Source organism: Taurulus bubalis (genome assembly GCF_910589615.1).
Source record: "Taurulus bubalis genome assembly, chromosome: 1".
In the NCBI taxonomy this organism is placed as follows: Eukaryota; Metazoa; Chordata; class Actinopteri; order Perciformes; family Cottidae; genus Taurulus; species Taurulus bubalis.
In genome coordinates this window covers 8907457-8925582 of record NC_136589.1, presented here as the reverse complement: position 1 = coordinate 8925582, position 18126 = coordinate 8907457, and the positions used below count along the sequence as shown (strand labels likewise).

The window sequence follows — 18126 nt, the reverse complement described above, 5'->3', positions numbered from 1 at the left end:
TCCACTACTTCAGTTTACTGAACATAATTATACAGAAGAGTGGATTTTCCTGTCACGATCAGGCATACTTTAATTTGGACAATCCGTTTCCCTGTTTGTGTCCAGGAGGAATAAAAGCTGTACCTCAATGATATGACAAGGGACAACACATGCGCACTAAACTCAGGTCTGCACTTGCTGAAAGGCTCACTAGCTGGAGCACAATCATAGAACATGGGGATGATTTAATTTGTTTGAGGCGTCTGCATGGTGGGAGTCATAGTAGCTTCGCTTTATGGGTGAGAATTACTATTGTGCAATTATTGGAAAAAATATTTTAACAAAGGACCATTAAATACCTTCTATTGAAATGTTGTATTGTATATTGGCCACCCATCTATTCGAGCATACCAAAAAGTTCGGTCAGATCAAGAGCTCAACACAACTCCAGTTCCACATGCTCGATAGCTCAAAACCCAGCGTGTGATTTCATTAATCAGGAAAGACCACTCTCAAAACATTGAATTTCATTCTATTCCAACAGGCTTTATTCATTCTAAAAACATACAGTTTCCTTCATAAAAACATCTTTTACTTTCAACTTCTCTTTTTCCCACCTTTCATCTTCTTTTCCACCATCTAACAACATCCTCTCAACCTTCAACACTTTCCAAAAACACTAAGAATGGCTACAAGTTAATTACTGCTAACATTCATTGTTGACAACTACGTTTTATATTGGAATGCAACAAACTACTTATTAAATGGTTGGTAATAAGCAATGACTATGTGATTATGTGAGGTTTAATGATCAAGCCTCTGGTCTTCAGGAATGACCAATGTTTCATCTACTCTGTGCAGAGGACAGCAACACCACGCTCATAGAAGCATCGTGGATCTTCCTTGGTGGCGATGTCAAAGTCAACTGTGAAGATGAGGTCAGACCTGGTGAAGTTCAGGTACACAGGGAGAGTCACCTGCAAGGACAAGAAACACATGTGAGGAAACGGCCAAAAGCATTAAAACTAGATTACTTGTTAGAAAGATAAATCGTTTTATATATTGTGTATACATATCTTGTTCATACCATGTGTCGCTTCTCAGCGTTGTCTTGCTTGATCCAGCGCAGCTGAGTGAGAGGCAGCTCAGTGGAGATGGCGGTGGACAGAGAGAGCTTGTTGTTGGCACAAGTAGCTCCCTGCAGTGTCAGACCTGAGAGAAACAGTGAGCATGTTCCACATTAGAACCCTTGAAACTACATTTTACAAATATATATATTAGATCACAAAGTTCTATTAGTGACAACCGACTGGATTCACATTTTCAAGAGTTGTGCCAGTATTTGATGAGGTTGCTACAGAATTAGTGTGACCCTGCTTGTCTGACCTTTGATGCCAAAGCTGCAGGCATCCAGTGCGGCACCCTGGGCGGTGGTGACATTGACCTCCAGACACAGTTCTTCCAGAGACCAGCTGTTTGCCTGGGCCACATACTGGCGTGTAGCGGTAATGTAAGCCTCTGGCACAAACAGGCTGCCGATGCACACATGGATGTTCTGGAGAAGGAGAGATAGGAGAAAAGACAAATTCCAGTACTGTGAGTGGCTTTGTCAATGTTCAGGGATTCTAATATACTATTTAGGTACAGATTGTTTGATGCTCTACACAAGCAGTTAACCAAAAAGTACCTTCAGTTCCTTTGCACCCCCACTGGCAGAACCCTGGGAGATCTGCTGCAGCTGTTTGATTCGCTCACTGAAGTCCGCCACCCACTGGATCACAGTCATGGCGGCTGGAACTGTGTACCGACACCAACCGCGAGGGAGGATGCCTGGGAAGCAAGCAAAACAGGTGTATACCCGTTATTCCGTCATAATATAATCGGTTTAAGGACATCTTGTTGGTTAAGGATGACACTGAGGAATTTTTAAGTGTGCGGTGATTTTCCAATATTAATTAACAATGGGTCAAAGAGGAAGATTTTACCTTTAACAAGGTCGCTGATGAGTGTGCGCAGGTCGTTAGTCTGCTTCTTCTTGCCCTCGCACACTTGCACCACATCGGCCAGATCCTGACGGACCTCCTGCAGCATCTTGCCACCCATCTTCACCTCACGCTCGAAGAACCGGAACAGTGGGTCCTGGTGTTTTTGTGTTTTGACAAAGACATTAAATCAAATACAGAAGGGCACAACAAAAAGAAGGTACATATTTATCTGCTGACATTCAAACCTGTGTTTTATTTAATCTCATAAATCTACATTAGGTCATAAAACAGTTATGTATACTGCATGTTGCAGTTCACATCCAAGTCTGTCCAAAATGCCTTCACTTCATCGGTTTATCCCATTCAAAATGAACACATCAATTCTTGATTCTGTGAGGTCACAGCGACCTTTGACCGGCAAATTCGAATCAGTTCATTCTTGAGTCCAAGTGGACGTTTGTGCCAAGTAATTCCTAAGACATCACCAGAAGGAGACAGATGAGGCGTTCTTGAGATATTGCGTTCACGAGAATAACAGACAAGCTGGTATATAAAGAAGAAACTGATCAACAGAAATCGTACAGCTTCTTGTACAGAACACAATATTATAGGTCTGTCTCCTGAAGTCTGCTTGCCAACAACCTTTCCTAATTTTTCTGCCATTACCTTGATGTTCTCCACTGTGCGTTTGAGTGGATTGACTGTTTGGGGTATGAGCTGCAGCCAGTTGCAGGCCGTGGTGTGGAGGATCCTCATCCAGGCTGGCTGGGCATCAGATGTGGACGAAGTGCGCTCCTTTATCTCCGTATCGTAGGCAAGGTCATCCTCATCCTCCAACATCTGCATTTTCAGCATCTTACCCATCATGTCAGTGCCTGAGCAACCGGGCGGAGGGAGGGAGCGAGTGAGTGGGGGGAGGTTGAAGACAAGGCCATGGTGGGGGAGGTAGGGGGAGAAGAAATTAATAGTGGAACAAAAACACCAACTGCTTACCTTGAAAGTGTGTTAATGAAAGATTAGTTATATTAAAATAAAGAGTTGTGCCAGACGGACAAACATATAAAGACTATACTGGGTAGGACAAAAAACACAAGGCTTCAGGCAATATTTCCATAAAATGTAACATTCAACACCGTTCCCAAATGGTTAAATTAACCACATTCTTGACTGACTGGATCTGTAAAATAAATGAAAAATAATCAAGAGAATCTAAGAGGTAGGAATGAGGTTGAGGAACGATGGGGAAGTGTGGGAGGTGGTCTAAGGGGTGGATTATTTGGCAGCTGGCATTGTGGAAGTCAAATCAAACAAAGCAGGTAGGCAGGGTATGATTGAGGGGATGGGGAGGAGTGGGGTTGCTTTGAATCGTAATCCAAAGGTGGGTGAGGATAATATTTCAGCAAAGCGACATGATGGCTATGAAATACAGCTGCTGGAGGGTGAGGACACGCACACCATTTCCTTTGGGCAGAGCACTTTTTAAAGTACGATGGCTATGATCACAGCTAGGCTATAACTACACAGCTAAACTGTATGACTATGATCTACAATACTGATGCAAGGGGCTACTTGTGATACCATAGAAAACTAACTGGTGAAGTGGACCCATAAGAAGATGAGGAATTAGTAGAGACAGGACCCGTAACATATTCTTTGCCACCACACTAAAAACACTAGAATAGAGAGAGACAATTAATAATCTGCCCTGTGAAAACATGGAATATGAATGAATTGATTGAGCAAGAAGAACCAGGATATGTCGTGGTCCTGTTACTGTGACAGAAAACAGAGTTCAGATGACAAAAATGACCGGCTGTGGCGTACCCTGAGTGGTGAGCAACACTTTCTCCGCATTGCTAGGCAAACCAAGCCAAGCCGGAGTCTGGGTGTCGGGAAGCATCTCTACCCAGTGCATGAACTCCTCACGCCTGTGACAGACAAATATTTTAACAGGTTAAGGTTATCAAGAACACATCCTTTTGATATCAATGAACCAAAGTGATATTAAAAAAGCCACTACTGACCGAATGCCGTCGGGCATTTTGATGTCATTGTGCCCGTCAACCTTGAGCGCCAGCTTGAATTCACTGTCAAAGCTTAGCTTGGTGAAGATGCGATCCATGAAGGTGTTGAGCAGACGCTGGTCAAACTCATTGTCAATGCGGCCACCGTAGATGGATTGGGCCATCAGGGTTTTCAGAGCCGCCCAGGGGATCTTGTCTGGTGCAATGTTTTGACGACCCTGTGTGTGTGAGAGGCAAAGTGTGACAAGGTTGTGATATCTTTAACACAGAGATAAATTATTTAAGTATTTTCTATTTAACAGGTTTACAGTTTAAACTGTATGAATTTATGGTTTTTGATAGAAGTTTGTATTGGCAACAAATTATTCTTATGCCAACACATTTAAAAGCACTGTATATGATTTATCAAACGATCTCCCACCTTAGCAGTGTCGTCCAGCCAGGTGTCAATGGTGTCACAGGCAGAGCGGAGGTCAGACTCTCCAAACTCATATTTCTTGGACCAGCCCAGTGGTGCATAGCGCAGACGTTCCTGGATGACTGCATGGAACCAAGCCAGCAGAAAGTAGAGACGAGCTCGCTCATTGGGAGCCTGGAGAAACATGGGGGGGAGGAGTGTATGTAAGTACGGGTGCAGACAGCGTTGGCGGTAATGATTAAGCTTTTGATGGAAAAGTGTCAGTTTATGCATTAGTAGGTCTGGATTAAGTGACCTTGCACATGCGAGCCACAGGGATGCTGCTGAAGGTTCTGAGCATGTTGGCCTTGACACCAGGAGGAGGCTCAAACACAAAGATACGACCGGCACGAAGCAGATTCACTGGAACCTGGCGAGAAATCACAGTAACAAGTTTTTAGGGGTGAAAGACAAAAGGATGATAATTTACTCACTGCTTCATTATAAAGATTATGAAACTTTTTATGAGTGATGTGGTTTACCTTGGGGTTGATCTCCATTGTCAGGAAAAGCCTGAAGCTGGTATGAGGCTGCATGGAGTGGAGCTTCTTTTCCAGCTGCATCAGCCATCCGGGGGCCAAGTGGACATTCTCCAACATCACCCACCTGCAGGACGAAAAAAGTCAGGATACCAAGACAACAAAACGTTTCAAAGTGTACACACTTTGAAAATACACATTACCCACCTGCCAGACTTGACAGCAGTGTTGATGTCTCGGTCTGCCTTGTTGAAGCCCTCTGCCGAACCTGTGGACAGTGTAAGAAGACATTTACCAACAATATCCTAACTTAACGTTTGACTTCAGGATCTTTGTGTCAACACTTATTCCTTCCTTACCAATCGAGATAGAGGTGATCTGTTTGTTCTCCTCAGCAGCCAGATCTCTCACTAGGCCGCTGGCATCATAACCTGGGACAGAACACATCAGCACTGGAGTGCTGGGCTTCACCTACAGACACAAGAGATGGAAAGTCAGCCACAGAACACTAACAGTGAGTGACAAATGCCTCTGGAGAGAAAACTATTAAAGAGATATTTGGTACTACCTCGCTATCCACGACACTAGCCAGGTCAAGCGGCTGTTCGATGATGTTCATGAAGGTCTCTCCCAGGACCTTTGAGACAAAGATGTGCGACATAGCCAGCAGACGGTCGGGGCGGAAGGTCTGAATCAGCAACAGCTGGTGCACTGCCTGGCCAATGGGAGCTGAACAGGCATAGGTGTAGAGGAAGGAGCAGAATATATATTTAATAAATAATCAAATCAATATCTGCTTGACATTAATGTCATGCATCATATGACAAAGTCATATACTCACTGGACTGCTTCTCCTCTGACCACAGATAAGGAACAGACAGATCTGGAGTGTTGCTCTCAAGCCACATGAAGAATTGCTGAAGTGACAAAAGAAAGCGATGATCACTGAGGCAGTATGCATCGAAAAGAAAGTAGAAAAGTATTTTAGAGATATGCTTGTTAAAGAGCTACTGTTTAATTACTCACCTCATCAGCCTGAACCTTTTCCACCAAGTCGCTGAATGCCGGCAGGCGGCTGAGACGAACCATGTCCTCACTCTGTTCAGTGGTGAGACCCTTCACTTTGGGCAGCGACATGCCAGTCAAAACAATCTCCTTACCACGAAGGAAGTGCTGGAACTCAACATCATATGTGGGCTCACTGGAAAGAGATAGATAGAAATCATTAAGATTTATGTTGTCTATTACTGAGAAACCTTGTTTTAATGCAATTCTGCCACTGGTTGTACGTGAGTAATAGAGTGCATCTTACCTGGTAATGCCTTTAATGCTAATCTTAGCCAGCAGCATAGCAAAAGTGATGTGGTCATGGTGCAGCATACCTCTGGCTGTTCTGTTGAACACCACCTAAATAAAACAAAAAGGACACATTATGTCTATAACAATCATACTACGAAAGAAAAGGAGTCTTGTTTTCAAAATGCGTGGTTCAAACCTGGAAGAGGTCCTTAGTGATGACATCGAGTCTCTGTGAATGATCACTGATATTCTTGAGGTTGGAATTCTCATACAGCACTGTGTGGTAGGTATCCAGGAAAAAGTGAAGAGAGTACTGATACAAGAAGTGCATCTGGAGCAAGATACAAAAAAGATTGGTTTAATAAAAGGTTGTTTGGCTAGTATACAAGTATTAGGCAGCATAGCTTAGTGTGCATGCATAAAATATCTAAACACGCAAAAAAACTAAACAAAAAAGGAGTGGGTGAAAGAGCAAGTAAAATGTGTCCAGACCTGGTTGAGAGACTCCATGGTGAAGTAGATGCTGCTGCAGGCAGAGGACAGAGACAGGTATTGCTGCGACACTGCCTCCACTTCTGCCATGACGATATCCGTTTCCTCCACCTTCCTGGTCACCTCAGCTGCCTCCTTCTTCAAGTTCTCCAGCGTGGTGATGATGGTGTCATCATCAAGGATGCGTCCTTTAACCTCATTGAGGGCCTGCAGCAGGGATTTTTCCAGCTGACGCAGACGCACTTGAAACTCTCCTACAAGAGACAGAAGGACCGTTGTTGATTGGCTTTATCATTTCACTAAACTCTTCATCTTGCATCCCCATCAGTGCACATCATCCCCAGCTGTGCCCTGACATTTTCTGTCTCACCCTGTAGTTTGAGGAGGTCGGAGCGTTTCTCATCCACATCAGGCCTCTCAGCCTTTAGGACCTCGTTGAGACACTGACTCTGAAGACTGCTGCGTGTCACAGTGAAGTTGACAAATGTGACACGAGAACACAAGTCTGGTGGGAACTCGACCTGCACACACAAGAAACGCCATACAACAAAAAATATTTACTTCCTTGTAGAATCAAATGCTCCATTTCACAAAGCATGTTTTCTTCATGATCGATGTAGGTAATGGGTGAATCTACACACCGTTGGGTCTCGTGTGGAAAGGAAGATGACAAAGGAAGGCGACAGATCGATGTCCTGGTCTCCCAGAGTGATGAGGACACGTCCTCCAGTCCTACGCACCTCTCTGTTCAGCACTGGGTTTAGGATAGGGTCGTAACTTTCTACATCCTTAAAGAGCAAAACAGTTTAAATGACTAATTAATTAACAAATCCTTGATGAATACGTAGGCCTTGGACAGTGACAACTAAATGTTGGCACTGTGAAGTAACCGTTCATACCTGGACCAACAGTGGGTTTCCGAAACGCAGGGCGCTCTCCAGGTTCTTTCTGAAAGCATCATCCAGGAAACTGGTTCTGGTGATTTTGCGGTCTTTGTACTCGTTCATTATGAACTCTGTTGCTTGGCCTGATGGATCGATGATTAGCGGGTACCTAGAAAAAGGGAATGGTATCGAATATATCAATGCTGGAAGTGAAATCACATCAAGGCTAATTAATGTTAAGGGGTGCTTAGTATTCGACACAGTAATACAACCTAAAAACACTGCCAGAAGAAGAGAAAGACACTGACCTGTTGAACCGCTTGAGCATGATGGCGTTCTCAGTGCAGAGGTCATCAGCTGGGAGGGAGTTTGCTTGCCAGCGGAGCCTCTCGTCAGCGTTGGATAGGTACTCAGTTCTGGCAATATCAGTACGGAACTGGGTGGGCGGGGGGGAGAGGGGAGACATTTAATGTCTTTAAGTTCACACATACTGTACATATTCGTAATGGGAGTGAGGCTAGGATTTTTAGGTGTGATGATCAAAAATGGCCATGTGTATCAGAGTGTTAACTACCTGAATGTTGGCCTGCTGCAGGTGGTGAGACCAAGTAGTGAACAGGTTCTGCCTCATCTGTTGTTCAAAGTAGCCGGCATAGGAAATGAAAGCCGCAGAGAGCAGACAGTCTCCAGCGATGGTGGACATCTGGTTCTTGAAGGTTTCACTGGTCTTCTCCCAGCGGTCCCTTTCAGCTGACAGACTCTTCAGCAGGGCTGTGCTGCGATTCACCTGCGAGGAGAGAGCACGATTTCAGAAAAATGCTGCAAGATACTTCACATACGACGGTTTAAACTGGATAAAAGGGAGAGAGGGTTTGGTGACCAGTTACCTTGGCCTCGACAGCAGCTAGGTCAGCCTTGATGGCCTGGGCCTCTGAGATAAGGACGGCATACTCCTCCTTGTAGCGAGCGATGCTAGCTTCCAGGTCTCTGATCATCTGCTCTACCTCTTCTGCCCTTGTCTGGTTGTCGGTGGCGTCATCCTCAAGCTTCTGCAGTTCGTTACGCAGAGGCTCCACACGCTTCAGCACGTCGGCATAATTAAGCTACGGGAGTGGCAGAATGTGGTATACATTAAAAGAGTACTCTTTTTAAAATGTTTTATTTGTATTCATTTCATTTTCCTTACCTGAGCAATTGCCCATTTCACCATAGGTCCACAGGCCAGAGATGCCCTGTTGACTTGGTCATAGTTGTAGCTTGGGTTGGACATGTAGTTCTTCTTCATCTTCTCACGGATAGAGTCACTAGATAAAACGTAAACGGTCCGAGAAGTTAGAAGATAGCAGCACTTCACACAGTCAAATAATTCAATGTGAAAGTGTGGAACGATGATCATGAATCATAGGAAATTAAATATTGCACAGAATCATCTAAGTTTTGGTTGGGGGGGAGAAGGGGTGCAATTTATATTATCTTCACTGTGAGAAGTGCAAAATCATGACATTGACCAACCATTGAAACAAGGATAGCGGTCGTTTTAACTATCTGCTCATTTTCTGATTCATCAACCACTAAGAAACCTAAAATCAAATTCTGATCACAGGTGCCACTTGATTAATATACTGATTTAAATAATTTGTGCATCCATTTAAGACTAGACAGACGTTCTGACACCGGTACCTCATTTCCTGAGAGGAAAAGTTGACTATGCTGCTGATGAAATTGTCCCTGATAATAACTTGTCTTATTTTTTTCCAGTCATTGGTTTCCTCGCCCAGCAAAAGGCAGATAGACTCCAGGGCCAGCTTGACTGCAGCTGGAGGATTGGTCATAGCCCGCACTTCTACTAGGTGATGGCGCTTAATAGAACTCACCGCTAGTTAGGTGGAAAGAGGAATGTTTTGAAAGAAATAAGTAGTAAAGAGAAGAGGGAAAGGGGGAGCATAGAAGGCAAAAGAAACAGACTCAGAGGTTGAAAAGTAAGAGTGAAGCAGAGGGAGAGAGAGAGAGAGAGAGAGAGAGAGAGAGGGAGAGAGCTTTAGTGAACAATTGCATAATACATTCATTATTTCACCTGATCTCGTCAGCTTCGAAGTTAATAATAGTGGGGATGAAGTTTTCTCTCATGATGATGGACCGGATCTGCTTCCAGTCAGTCGTGATCTCTCCAAGGAGCAGGCAGATGGACTCGAGGGCCATCTTCACAGCCGCGGGTGGATTGGCCATGGAACGCACCTCCACCAGGTGCTGCTTCTTAATGGACTTAACAGCTATCGACATCAGGTGAACAAGGATTGTGGATTATGACAAGGAAGGGGTAGTGATGAAGGGAGGATGCAGGTAAAGATCAAATAAGTGAGTATTTCATAACATTGTATTTCAGTGCTACAGGAAGAGTCCAAAAACCTGGAAATATGTTTGCAGGTTTGCACTTCCAGTTCCAAGTCAATGGATTATTTGAATGGTTTGTTGGTTAGATGCCTGAAATAAGGTCTGTAGTTAACACAAGCTTAAGAGATTTTAACGTTTTGTGTTATGGTTTAAAGTGGAATATTGAAGCTTTAAAAAAACGGCGTTACTAACAAATGACTAAGGAATATTAAACATCACGCGGAGGACTAGTCTGCCTTCAGCTTAGTGGTGATAACGTGAAGTCTTGTGACTGTGGTGTAGTTCGTTTTTAACCTAACTTTAACCTTTCAAATCTGGCGGTCGCATTTACGCTTCAAAAATCATACAAGTTATCTTGCTGAACAAAATGGGAAAATATCTTTGGTTTGCCAGAACTTATCTTTCGCAATAATCCAATAGAAAGATCCCACTGGCTTTTTGTGGAGGGAACCAGGGCAAAGCTACGTAAAACAGTAGTATAGCACATATTGTAGAGCATTTATATAGTTCTACTGTTATGTAAACAGTATGATAATCCATCTTTGCAGCACGCGACTGTTGTACTTGTTCTGTGACAACAAATCAAACGCACAATAAAGACAGCCGTGAGTAAATATACCACTGTACCATTCTGAGCCTCAATAACAGCAGGCTCCACTTGGTCCAAGTCCTCTTTGACGCTCAGTTGTTTGTCCTTGATCACCTCCTGCTGCTTGTACACAGATTCCTGGATCTCCTGGCTCATCACCTGGAATCACAATAACGAAATAGTTTAGTCTGATTCAAACTAAATGAACAAGGCTACATGATCCACTGGACAACAAGTTTTAAAACAACATTACCATGGGGTTAAGTTTGTCTCAAAAGGCTATATTGTGATTTTCTTTTCTTTAAGTGATCTAGGGAGCTAAATTCCTTTCTGTGTACCTTTTTCTTTTCCGCCTCCTGCTGATCTTTGACCATCTTCTTTAGCTTGTCATTGGCAGCAGCGTTCTTTGCCTCCAACTCTTGGCTCTTGATTCTCAGGTCACGACGAAGCTCCTCCACCTTGATGAGAAGGCACACGTACAAGCGGGGAGTCAAACAAGAGCAGCAGTTGACAAGCAGACAAATATAAGATAAGATAATAATTTATTAGTACCGCAGTAGGGAAATTGCAGGATATATCACACCAGTCTTTTCAGGTTTTGAGAATTAGTTGGCAAAAATGGGCACATACAATTGATTAAAATTCAGAGTTACTTTACCTGATCTACAGTCTCTTTGATTTTGCGGAGACCAACGTTGAGGTGCATCTGCTGCTCCTCCAACTCGCTGCGTTTCTCGTTGAACAGGTTGGCATACTGGTTGATGAAGTCCAGGTAGTGGCGTGGGGTGATGGCCATTGTGTGACCACCTCGCTTAGCCAGACGGTTGTTAGCCTGTGTACACAAAAACAACAGATGAAGTATACCACGCAATCACCTCATTTACCACAAGCGCAAACTTGTAAACATTCCTACCTGGTGAAGGGTCTGGTGTACAAACACACAGCCATTGACAATAGCCTCGCGGTGAGATGGTGGCTGGGGCATTTTGTCATAGACGACAGGCATGTAGTCTGGCACTTTGTAGTTTGGTTTCTCCAGATCCATCTTGCTGGTGAACTCCTTACCGACCTGATAAAGGGCCTCTGTGGACCAGTCTCCAAACCAGTTCAGCACACACCTAAGTCAAAGTAAAGTTTTGAGTAATTTTAACATTGTAATGGTGATATTTATTAAATTATGGTTGGTGTTCAACAAGTGTCTCTGTACCTGTTGAAGAGGGCAGGAGATGTGGCAGCTCTGTCCTTCAGGCCCTCTGATGAAGGGTTCATGGTGAAAACAACATGGAGGTTCCTGATAACCTGGCTAGTGAACCATTTATACAGCTCCTCGTGTGTGTCGAGCATCAGGCCTTCTTTCTGGGCTCCCTCCTTACATTGAGTCATCAAGGTGGCATACTCATCTCCCTCGAACAGCCCAGGAACCTAAAAAGATCAAGCAATGTTAACATAGAAAATTAGGTGTGCACAACCCAAATCAATATTTTATCTTAGAAATCTAAAGATAGTGTTGTCATCAATCATGATGGTAGCAAGTGGCAAACGTACCTCTCCGTTGGCCAGCAGTGTGTTCATTCTCTCAAGGAAACCAGAATCCAACACATTGGACTCATCCATGATGAAGGCAATCTTCTCGTTCTTGCAACCTGATCGACGCAGCACTGTACGCAGGTCCTCATCAAAGTCCTCTCCAGTATATTTCCTGTGTACCTGAAAACACACATGCAGAAATCAAATTAAATACAGACATGAAGATATTTGGAGCCATATCACTACAACTGTATGTGTTGTACCAACCTTGATCTGGTATACACTAAGTCCATTCATCCAGGCTACGAAGCGAGACAGAGTCGTCTTTCCTGCTCCACTCACACCGATCAACAGGAGATGGCCCTGAGGCTGACGGAAGATTCTGGAGGAGGAAATACAATATTAAAATTAACTCAAATAGGGCTGTTAAAACTGGCCAAAAATGATGTCAAAAATGCCTTCTAAAAAAAACAAAAAGAAAAACACATGGCTTTGAACTATCTATTTTTGCCCATTACTTCCATGACACCGCATCCTAACTGGTAGCGATGACCTTTTGTTGGATGCCCTGTTTCTATTCATTTCTGTCACTGATTCATGAAGATGAAATGAGGAGTTATTGATGCGATACCTCCTCATTTCGCTAGAACAACCTAAAAAGGATGGCAGCTGGCTGGACAGAGATCGCCAGGGAGCGGATAGTATCCTACTTGGTTTTGGCTACATTGTTTCCCGTAGTGGTTACGTCGCCAGTCTGATATCGATTGCACAGCCGATAGGTACATGGTTTGTTTAGATGACGCAACGTAACGTTTGCCGTGAGGTCACGGTATGTAGAATATTTGTTGATCACCAACATAATTATTTCAGACTGGTATATTTCTAGACCAACACCAGATGAGAAGCCAATCACTTTAGAGGCTTTTACTTACCGGTCAATTCTGAGGACGTGGTCCAGCACCTCATTGAAGAGCACCAGAGGGACATCAAGCTCCTCTTCATAGAACACCTTCAGACGGGCCTTCACATAGTCCCTCAGCTCCTCCTGCTCCACTGGGATGTAGTCCTGCATCCACAAACAAGCAGTTAGATTTCCATTTGAACCGAGTTAAGACATGGAGGTCAGTTCTCAAAATGTCAGCATCATTATCAAAGCAGGAATATCACAGCCTAGTCAACCCGTTTCTGGTTTACCTTGGAGAGCCAGTTGCTGTAGAGGATAGGCCGGTTGAGAGCCTTCTCCTTATCAATGTTGGGGAAGTGTTTGAGAGCAACCATATTGATGTTTTCGTCTGTCCACCTTCTTTCTTCATCATCGACAAGTCTGGAAAAAGGTTTAAGATTATGATTATCTTCAAAATTAGCAAATGATCACGATTTAAATACCTGTGCATTTCTTAGGTGGCAGTTTATCAGATTAATCAGACCATCAAGACATGCCCATACAAATATACTCTATACACTATACTGTTCACATCTAACAAATGTACTGTGATTCGCTTCAAACACTATCAGAATAGATAAGAATTTCCTATTCTTCAACCTCTCAGAAACTTGCACTCACCTGTCCTGGAAGAGACGGAGAGCTTCATGGGCCCAGATGCGGATGAGCCCCTCCACAGGCAAAGTCTCAAGTGGCCTCAGGGCCTCGAAGATACCCCTCACCCAGCGGGTCATCTCTCTGGGAGAGTAAATGTAGTGAGGTTGGGTGTCCTGAGTGAACCGCTCCTGAGAGAAAAAAATGATAGAATAAAGACATGAAAGGACTGAAATGTGATCGGTAAAGTATGTCTTATCTTTTGTTTGACCACCAGTTTACTTATGGCACTATAAGTATGTATTGTATTCATTTAGTGATCTCCTTTACCTGAGACATGGTATAGAATTCAACCATAGCAGCAGTAAGAGGCTCAGCATAGGTACGCAAAGAGGGGATGAGGCGCAGCATTGCACGGTTGAAGGTGCCATAAATCTGGGTTAGAGAGGCTGGGCCTGGATAGTCCACGTACACCACAGGAACATGACGCAGGAACCTAGATACGGCACACATGACCACCGTGTTAGAGCTTTTCATATGCAATGTTACTTTTTTATAAGAATCATTCTTATTTCATTAATAATGAAATCATGTTAATCATGGTATCAACTATATTATTGTTCCAATCATTCTGGTTACCGCACCTGTGTGTGAGAGGCTTTCTGCCAGGGTCAGTGGGAGGATTACAGGCTCCAACAAACTGGATCCTCTCCAATTTAACCCAAGTCTGGTCTGAGGTGCGGTAGAAACCTCCATGTTCCACCATCTGCAAAGAAAAACACCACAGGGCAGCCTTTAACATACACGAAGGGATACCAAATTTTATTTTAACGATTTCAGTTTGTAAACCTGCAAAATGCAACAAGGGGAAATAAAATAGCAGTTCGTAAACAATTAATCATACCTGTCTGATGAAAGAGATGACTCTCTGAGTGCCGTACTTGTCCATGTCTGGAAGATTGATCTCATCACAGAACAACACCAGCCACTTGCCCAGCTGGACCGGGGAGAGGACCACACCGTTGGGGGTACGACGGTACTCGCAGTAATGATCAAAGGTCTTCAGCAGCAGCTCTGGGGTGGTGGCACTGGAGAAGTTCAGACCCACAACCTGGCAGAGAAGGAGGAATATTTGGAAATTACAAAATATTATCCTAATTTTACACTCCAATATACATAACTAATATTATTTTAAAGGGTATGTAAGAGCTTTCTGGTAAAATGAACAGCGATGTAAAAGGATTACGTCGCATCATCATTTTAACGGATTTCATAAGTTTCATCAGTAACAAGCTCAGGTGCAACAGATTTTTAAAGATCTATAATTCATATTTATCCAGTCTCTCACCTCCATATCAGGCAAGGCTCTGAGTGCGCTGAACAAGGTCATAGTCTTTCCAGAGCCGGGAGGTCCACACAGTACCAGGGGTTTGTGCTCTGCTAGCCATGTGTAAAGCAGAGCCTCGTGGCGAACAGTGTCCAGTGTGGGAACCACGACATCAGGGGATGCCACTTTGTGAGTCTCCACCTCAATCTGGGGCACCTTGCCCTGCCAGGACTGCCATTCACCAGAGATACACACCTGCACAATACAAAGAATCCAATGCAATGGTTGTTCGAAAATTACAAGACTGCTGTAGTTTTGGTTTGCTTTCAGTGACTTGCAGGACAAAGAATCAAACATTTTCTTTGACATTTACTCAAGAGAAGAACCGATATCTGTATGAACAGAAAGAGGCTGTACCTCATAGTCAATGATGGGGACATTGGGAGCAGAGGGGAGTGGTACAGTGGTGATTCGACGGATATATTCTCCAAGCTCAGCCCTCATCTTCAATCGTCCGTCACCAGAAAAGGACCACAGCACGGCGTAGATCAAATACCTCTGGATAGAGATAATGCAACAAAATGTATCAGCTTGAAGAAAATGTTTATGCTTTTGCAGTGCTTATGTTGATATAACAACAAGACATGTATGCTTCTTTCAGTTATATGCAGAGCAGAAAGCAGAATTACCTGCATGTATCTCTCCAACTGTTCAATGGGCATGGGGAAGTCAGGATGATTGTTATTGTAGAGCGCCACATTACGGCAGGCCTGGTGCAGCATTGAGAACAGAGAACCCATGCAGCGCAGGCGAGTGAAGTCCATGATGTGCTCCATCTTGGAGGCATGCTCTAAGGCCTTGATCACCAGGCCTGTAGAGGTGAAGTAAGGCTGCAGGACAGCTGCAGCATCACGCTGAATCTAGTGTAGAACATGCAACATTACATCAGTAAATAAGAAAAGTCATCCAATATTATTCTTGAATGAATGCTGCCATTTGAATTTTTTTTTCAAAAGGGTCATTTTATTTTTTTATTTTTTTACCTGCAACATTGGTGATGCAGTCTCCTCCTCGTCTTCTGTGCCCTTCCTTTGGCGATGAGCTTCATCCTCTCCCTCGTCCAATGGGATGCTGCGAATGCGAGCCAGGAAGCGGTTGAAGATCATGTCGGTGCTAAGGACATCTTCACTGAACCAGACCATACCACAGCGAGACACAGTGGCCAGGGTGGCATACTTCAGGTTCTGTACTTCAAACATTACACGCACCTGGAGAGAGAGAGAAAAATTGCTGGTCAATACGGAATGCTTGCACCAGTTTAGACTATAATAAAAACAGAAACAGTTTGAAGATCTGTGCTCTGACATTTGGTGGTAAGCTGAGACGCTCGCCATTGGGGAGGGTGAGCAGCTTGTTGTCATCCAGTACGGAGTTGAGATTTTCAACCCACTCAGGGTCAACATCACCATCGAAGATGATCCACTGACGCTTTTGCAGTTCACCTCGAACATTGTCAATGATTCTGAAATTGAAGGGGAAAATATTTACCAAGATGATCAGAGTTGATTTCTACCCTTTTACAATGAAATGTGTTACAGAACTCACTTTCTGAGGATATGTGTGAACAGGCCATCGGTCCATTCACGGGTGTTGGGGTCCAGGGTTCCATACAGGTGGTCCTTGCTGATGGCCTTGGGGTCAATGATGTGGGCTACGCCCTCAACTCCCTCCAGCCTCTCCAGAGCCTTGAGCAGCACCCTCCATGCCATGGACTTCCCACTACCGGAGGGTCCCACCATCATCAAACCATGGTTGATTTGTGTGATCTGGAACAATTGGAGCACCTGGAAGAGGATGAATAAAACAAGTTTCAGAAAAAAATTTAGTAACTCCTTACTATGCAAGCACCTTGGCCCTATCCCTGTTGGGGGCTTCTGTCTCTCAGAGATGGTAGGGCTGTATAACTTATTATTTATGAGCACATTTAAGAAGATATATGTTGACTAAATTGAACTACATACCTTCTCCACCCACATGCTGCCCACATCGTCACCATCTCCATAGGTGAGGTACATCTCCGCGCAGACTTTCTTCAGCTCCTCCCTGAGAGCAGTCATCTCTCCACGCATGTACTGGACTCCAGGGAAGACATCTGACAGCAGGCTGAACAGAAGAGGGATGTCTTCCGCCACCAGCTTAGGAACCATGGTCTCGCACACACTCTGGATCAGGATCTACAGTAACAAGACAAACGTTTTAGCCTCTCAACTTTCTAGCTGAACGATAAAAACAAATTTACCAAATTGACAAAACAGAAACGTCAAAAAAAGTCCCACAATGTGCAATATCTATACCTCCTGTTCGGGAAGGTTCTCAGCGATGTCATTCTCATCAACCACCTCTCCACGCTCTAGCTTCTCCCTTTTGATCTTCTGGATGCGCTCACGCTTGACATTTCCAGCACTGATCAGCACACTCTTGAGAGCTCGGAGGCCAAAATCGTAGTGACTCTGGGATGACAGCTGCTCATCACACAACCTGAAATAATAATAACAACTTTATTTATACAGCACCTTTTAAAACAAAGTTACAAAGTGCTTCACAATAAAAACCTAAAAGCAAATAAGATGCAAATAGAAATCATGGGATGAATTTAGAAAGGGAAGACCTGTCAAATGATCTCAATCTATGTTTATTTAGTACATACTTGAAGAAGGGCACAATCTTCTTGGCGAGGATCTCAGCAGTGCGGAAACCTTGAGAGTAGAGCATGACCTGTGCGATGAGCTGGCGGTCGGGCTTGGTCATGGCCAAACTGCGGAACAGCTTCTTCAGATTGTCAGGCAGGTTGGATCGGCCAGCGTAGCCAGGGTTCATGGTGATGAAGATGGCCATGTCTGGGCTCACCTTCACCTGCTTGTTCAGGAGCTCTGTGGTGACTGGCACACCTGAGGGGTGACATGTGTATTTACAATGCAGTTCTCATGACATTTTTTACAAATGATGCACTGCTTTGCCATTCCAATTTGAGTATGAAGAAATAAGTGTTATTTAATCTTTCTTGGCAATTAGTGTTCATAATACTAAATGTAATCTGGAAAGTCTCCTTAAAAGGACAGACTCCTTTCATATCATGGGACCCGAGTTTCCACTAAT

The 18126-nt window shown here is 43.9% G+C and overlaps 1 protein-coding gene across 1 annotated transcript in view; it reads right to left on the bottom strand.

Moving 5' to 3' along the window:
- Positions 1-512: 512 nt before the first annotated feature.
- dync1h1 (dynein, cytoplasmic 1, heavy chain 1) overlaps positions 513-18126 on the bottom strand; it is a gene marked incomplete at its 5' end in the record, with an annotated part of 29528 nt that continues 11914 nt past the window's right edge. The window contains 49 exons of the mRNA XM_079231938.1: positions 513-956; positions 1067-1191; positions 1366-1534; positions 1667-1809; positions 1965-2118; positions 2631-2839; positions 3789-3892; positions 3989-4206; positions 4410-4580; positions 4702-4815; positions 4928-5051; positions 5132-5192; positions 5284-5395; positions 5493-5653; positions 5766-5841; positions 5951-6125; positions 6237-6331; positions 6420-6554; positions 6716-6969; positions 7086-7236; positions 7357-7503; positions 7615-7768; positions 7908-8035; positions 8174-8386; positions 8487-8702; positions 8786-8903; positions 9674-9869; positions 10618-10738; positions 10918-11037; positions 11238-11411; positions 11493-11697; positions 11787-12001; positions 12125-12286; positions 12374-12488; positions 13039-13172; positions 13301-13430; positions 13671-13834; positions 13974-14139; positions 14288-14409; positions 14548-14754; positions 14992-15225; positions 15388-15528; positions 15660-15890; positions 16014-16238; positions 16336-16492; positions 16576-16814; positions 16992-17204; positions 17325-17508; positions 17678-17918. Coding sequence (XP_079088064.1) covers positions 828-956; positions 1067-1191; positions 1366-1534; positions 1667-1809; positions 1965-2118; positions 2631-2839; positions 3789-3892; positions 3989-4206; positions 4410-4580; positions 4702-4815; positions 4928-5051; positions 5132-5192; positions 5284-5395; positions 5493-5653; positions 5766-5841; positions 5951-6125; positions 6237-6331; positions 6420-6554; positions 6716-6969; positions 7086-7236; positions 7357-7503; positions 7615-7768; positions 7908-8035; positions 8174-8386; positions 8487-8702; positions 8786-8903; positions 9674-9869; positions 10618-10738; positions 10918-11037; positions 11238-11411; positions 11493-11697; positions 11787-12001; positions 12125-12286; positions 12374-12488; positions 13039-13172; positions 13301-13430; positions 13671-13834; positions 13974-14139; positions 14288-14409; positions 14548-14754; positions 14992-15225; positions 15388-15528; positions 15660-15890; positions 16014-16238; positions 16336-16492; positions 16576-16814; positions 16992-17204; positions 17325-17508; positions 17678-17918 — 7952 coding nt within the window. The 3' untranslated portion in view covers positions 513-827. The remainder of the gene's footprint in view (positions 957-1066; positions 1192-1365; positions 1535-1666; positions 1810-1964; positions 2119-2630; positions 2840-3788; positions 3893-3988; positions 4207-4409; positions 4581-4701; positions 4816-4927; positions 5052-5131; positions 5193-5283; positions 5396-5492; positions 5654-5765; positions 5842-5950; positions 6126-6236; positions 6332-6419; positions 6555-6715; positions 6970-7085; positions 7237-7356; positions 7504-7614; positions 7769-7907; positions 8036-8173; positions 8387-8486; positions 8703-8785; positions 8904-9673; positions 9870-10617; positions 10739-10917; positions 11038-11237; positions 11412-11492; positions 11698-11786; positions 12002-12124; positions 12287-12373; positions 12489-13038; positions 13173-13300; positions 13431-13670; positions 13835-13973; positions 14140-14287; positions 14410-14547; positions 14755-14991; positions 15226-15387; positions 15529-15659; positions 15891-16013; positions 16239-16335; positions 16493-16575; positions 16815-16991; positions 17205-17324; positions 17509-17677; positions 17919-18126) is intronic.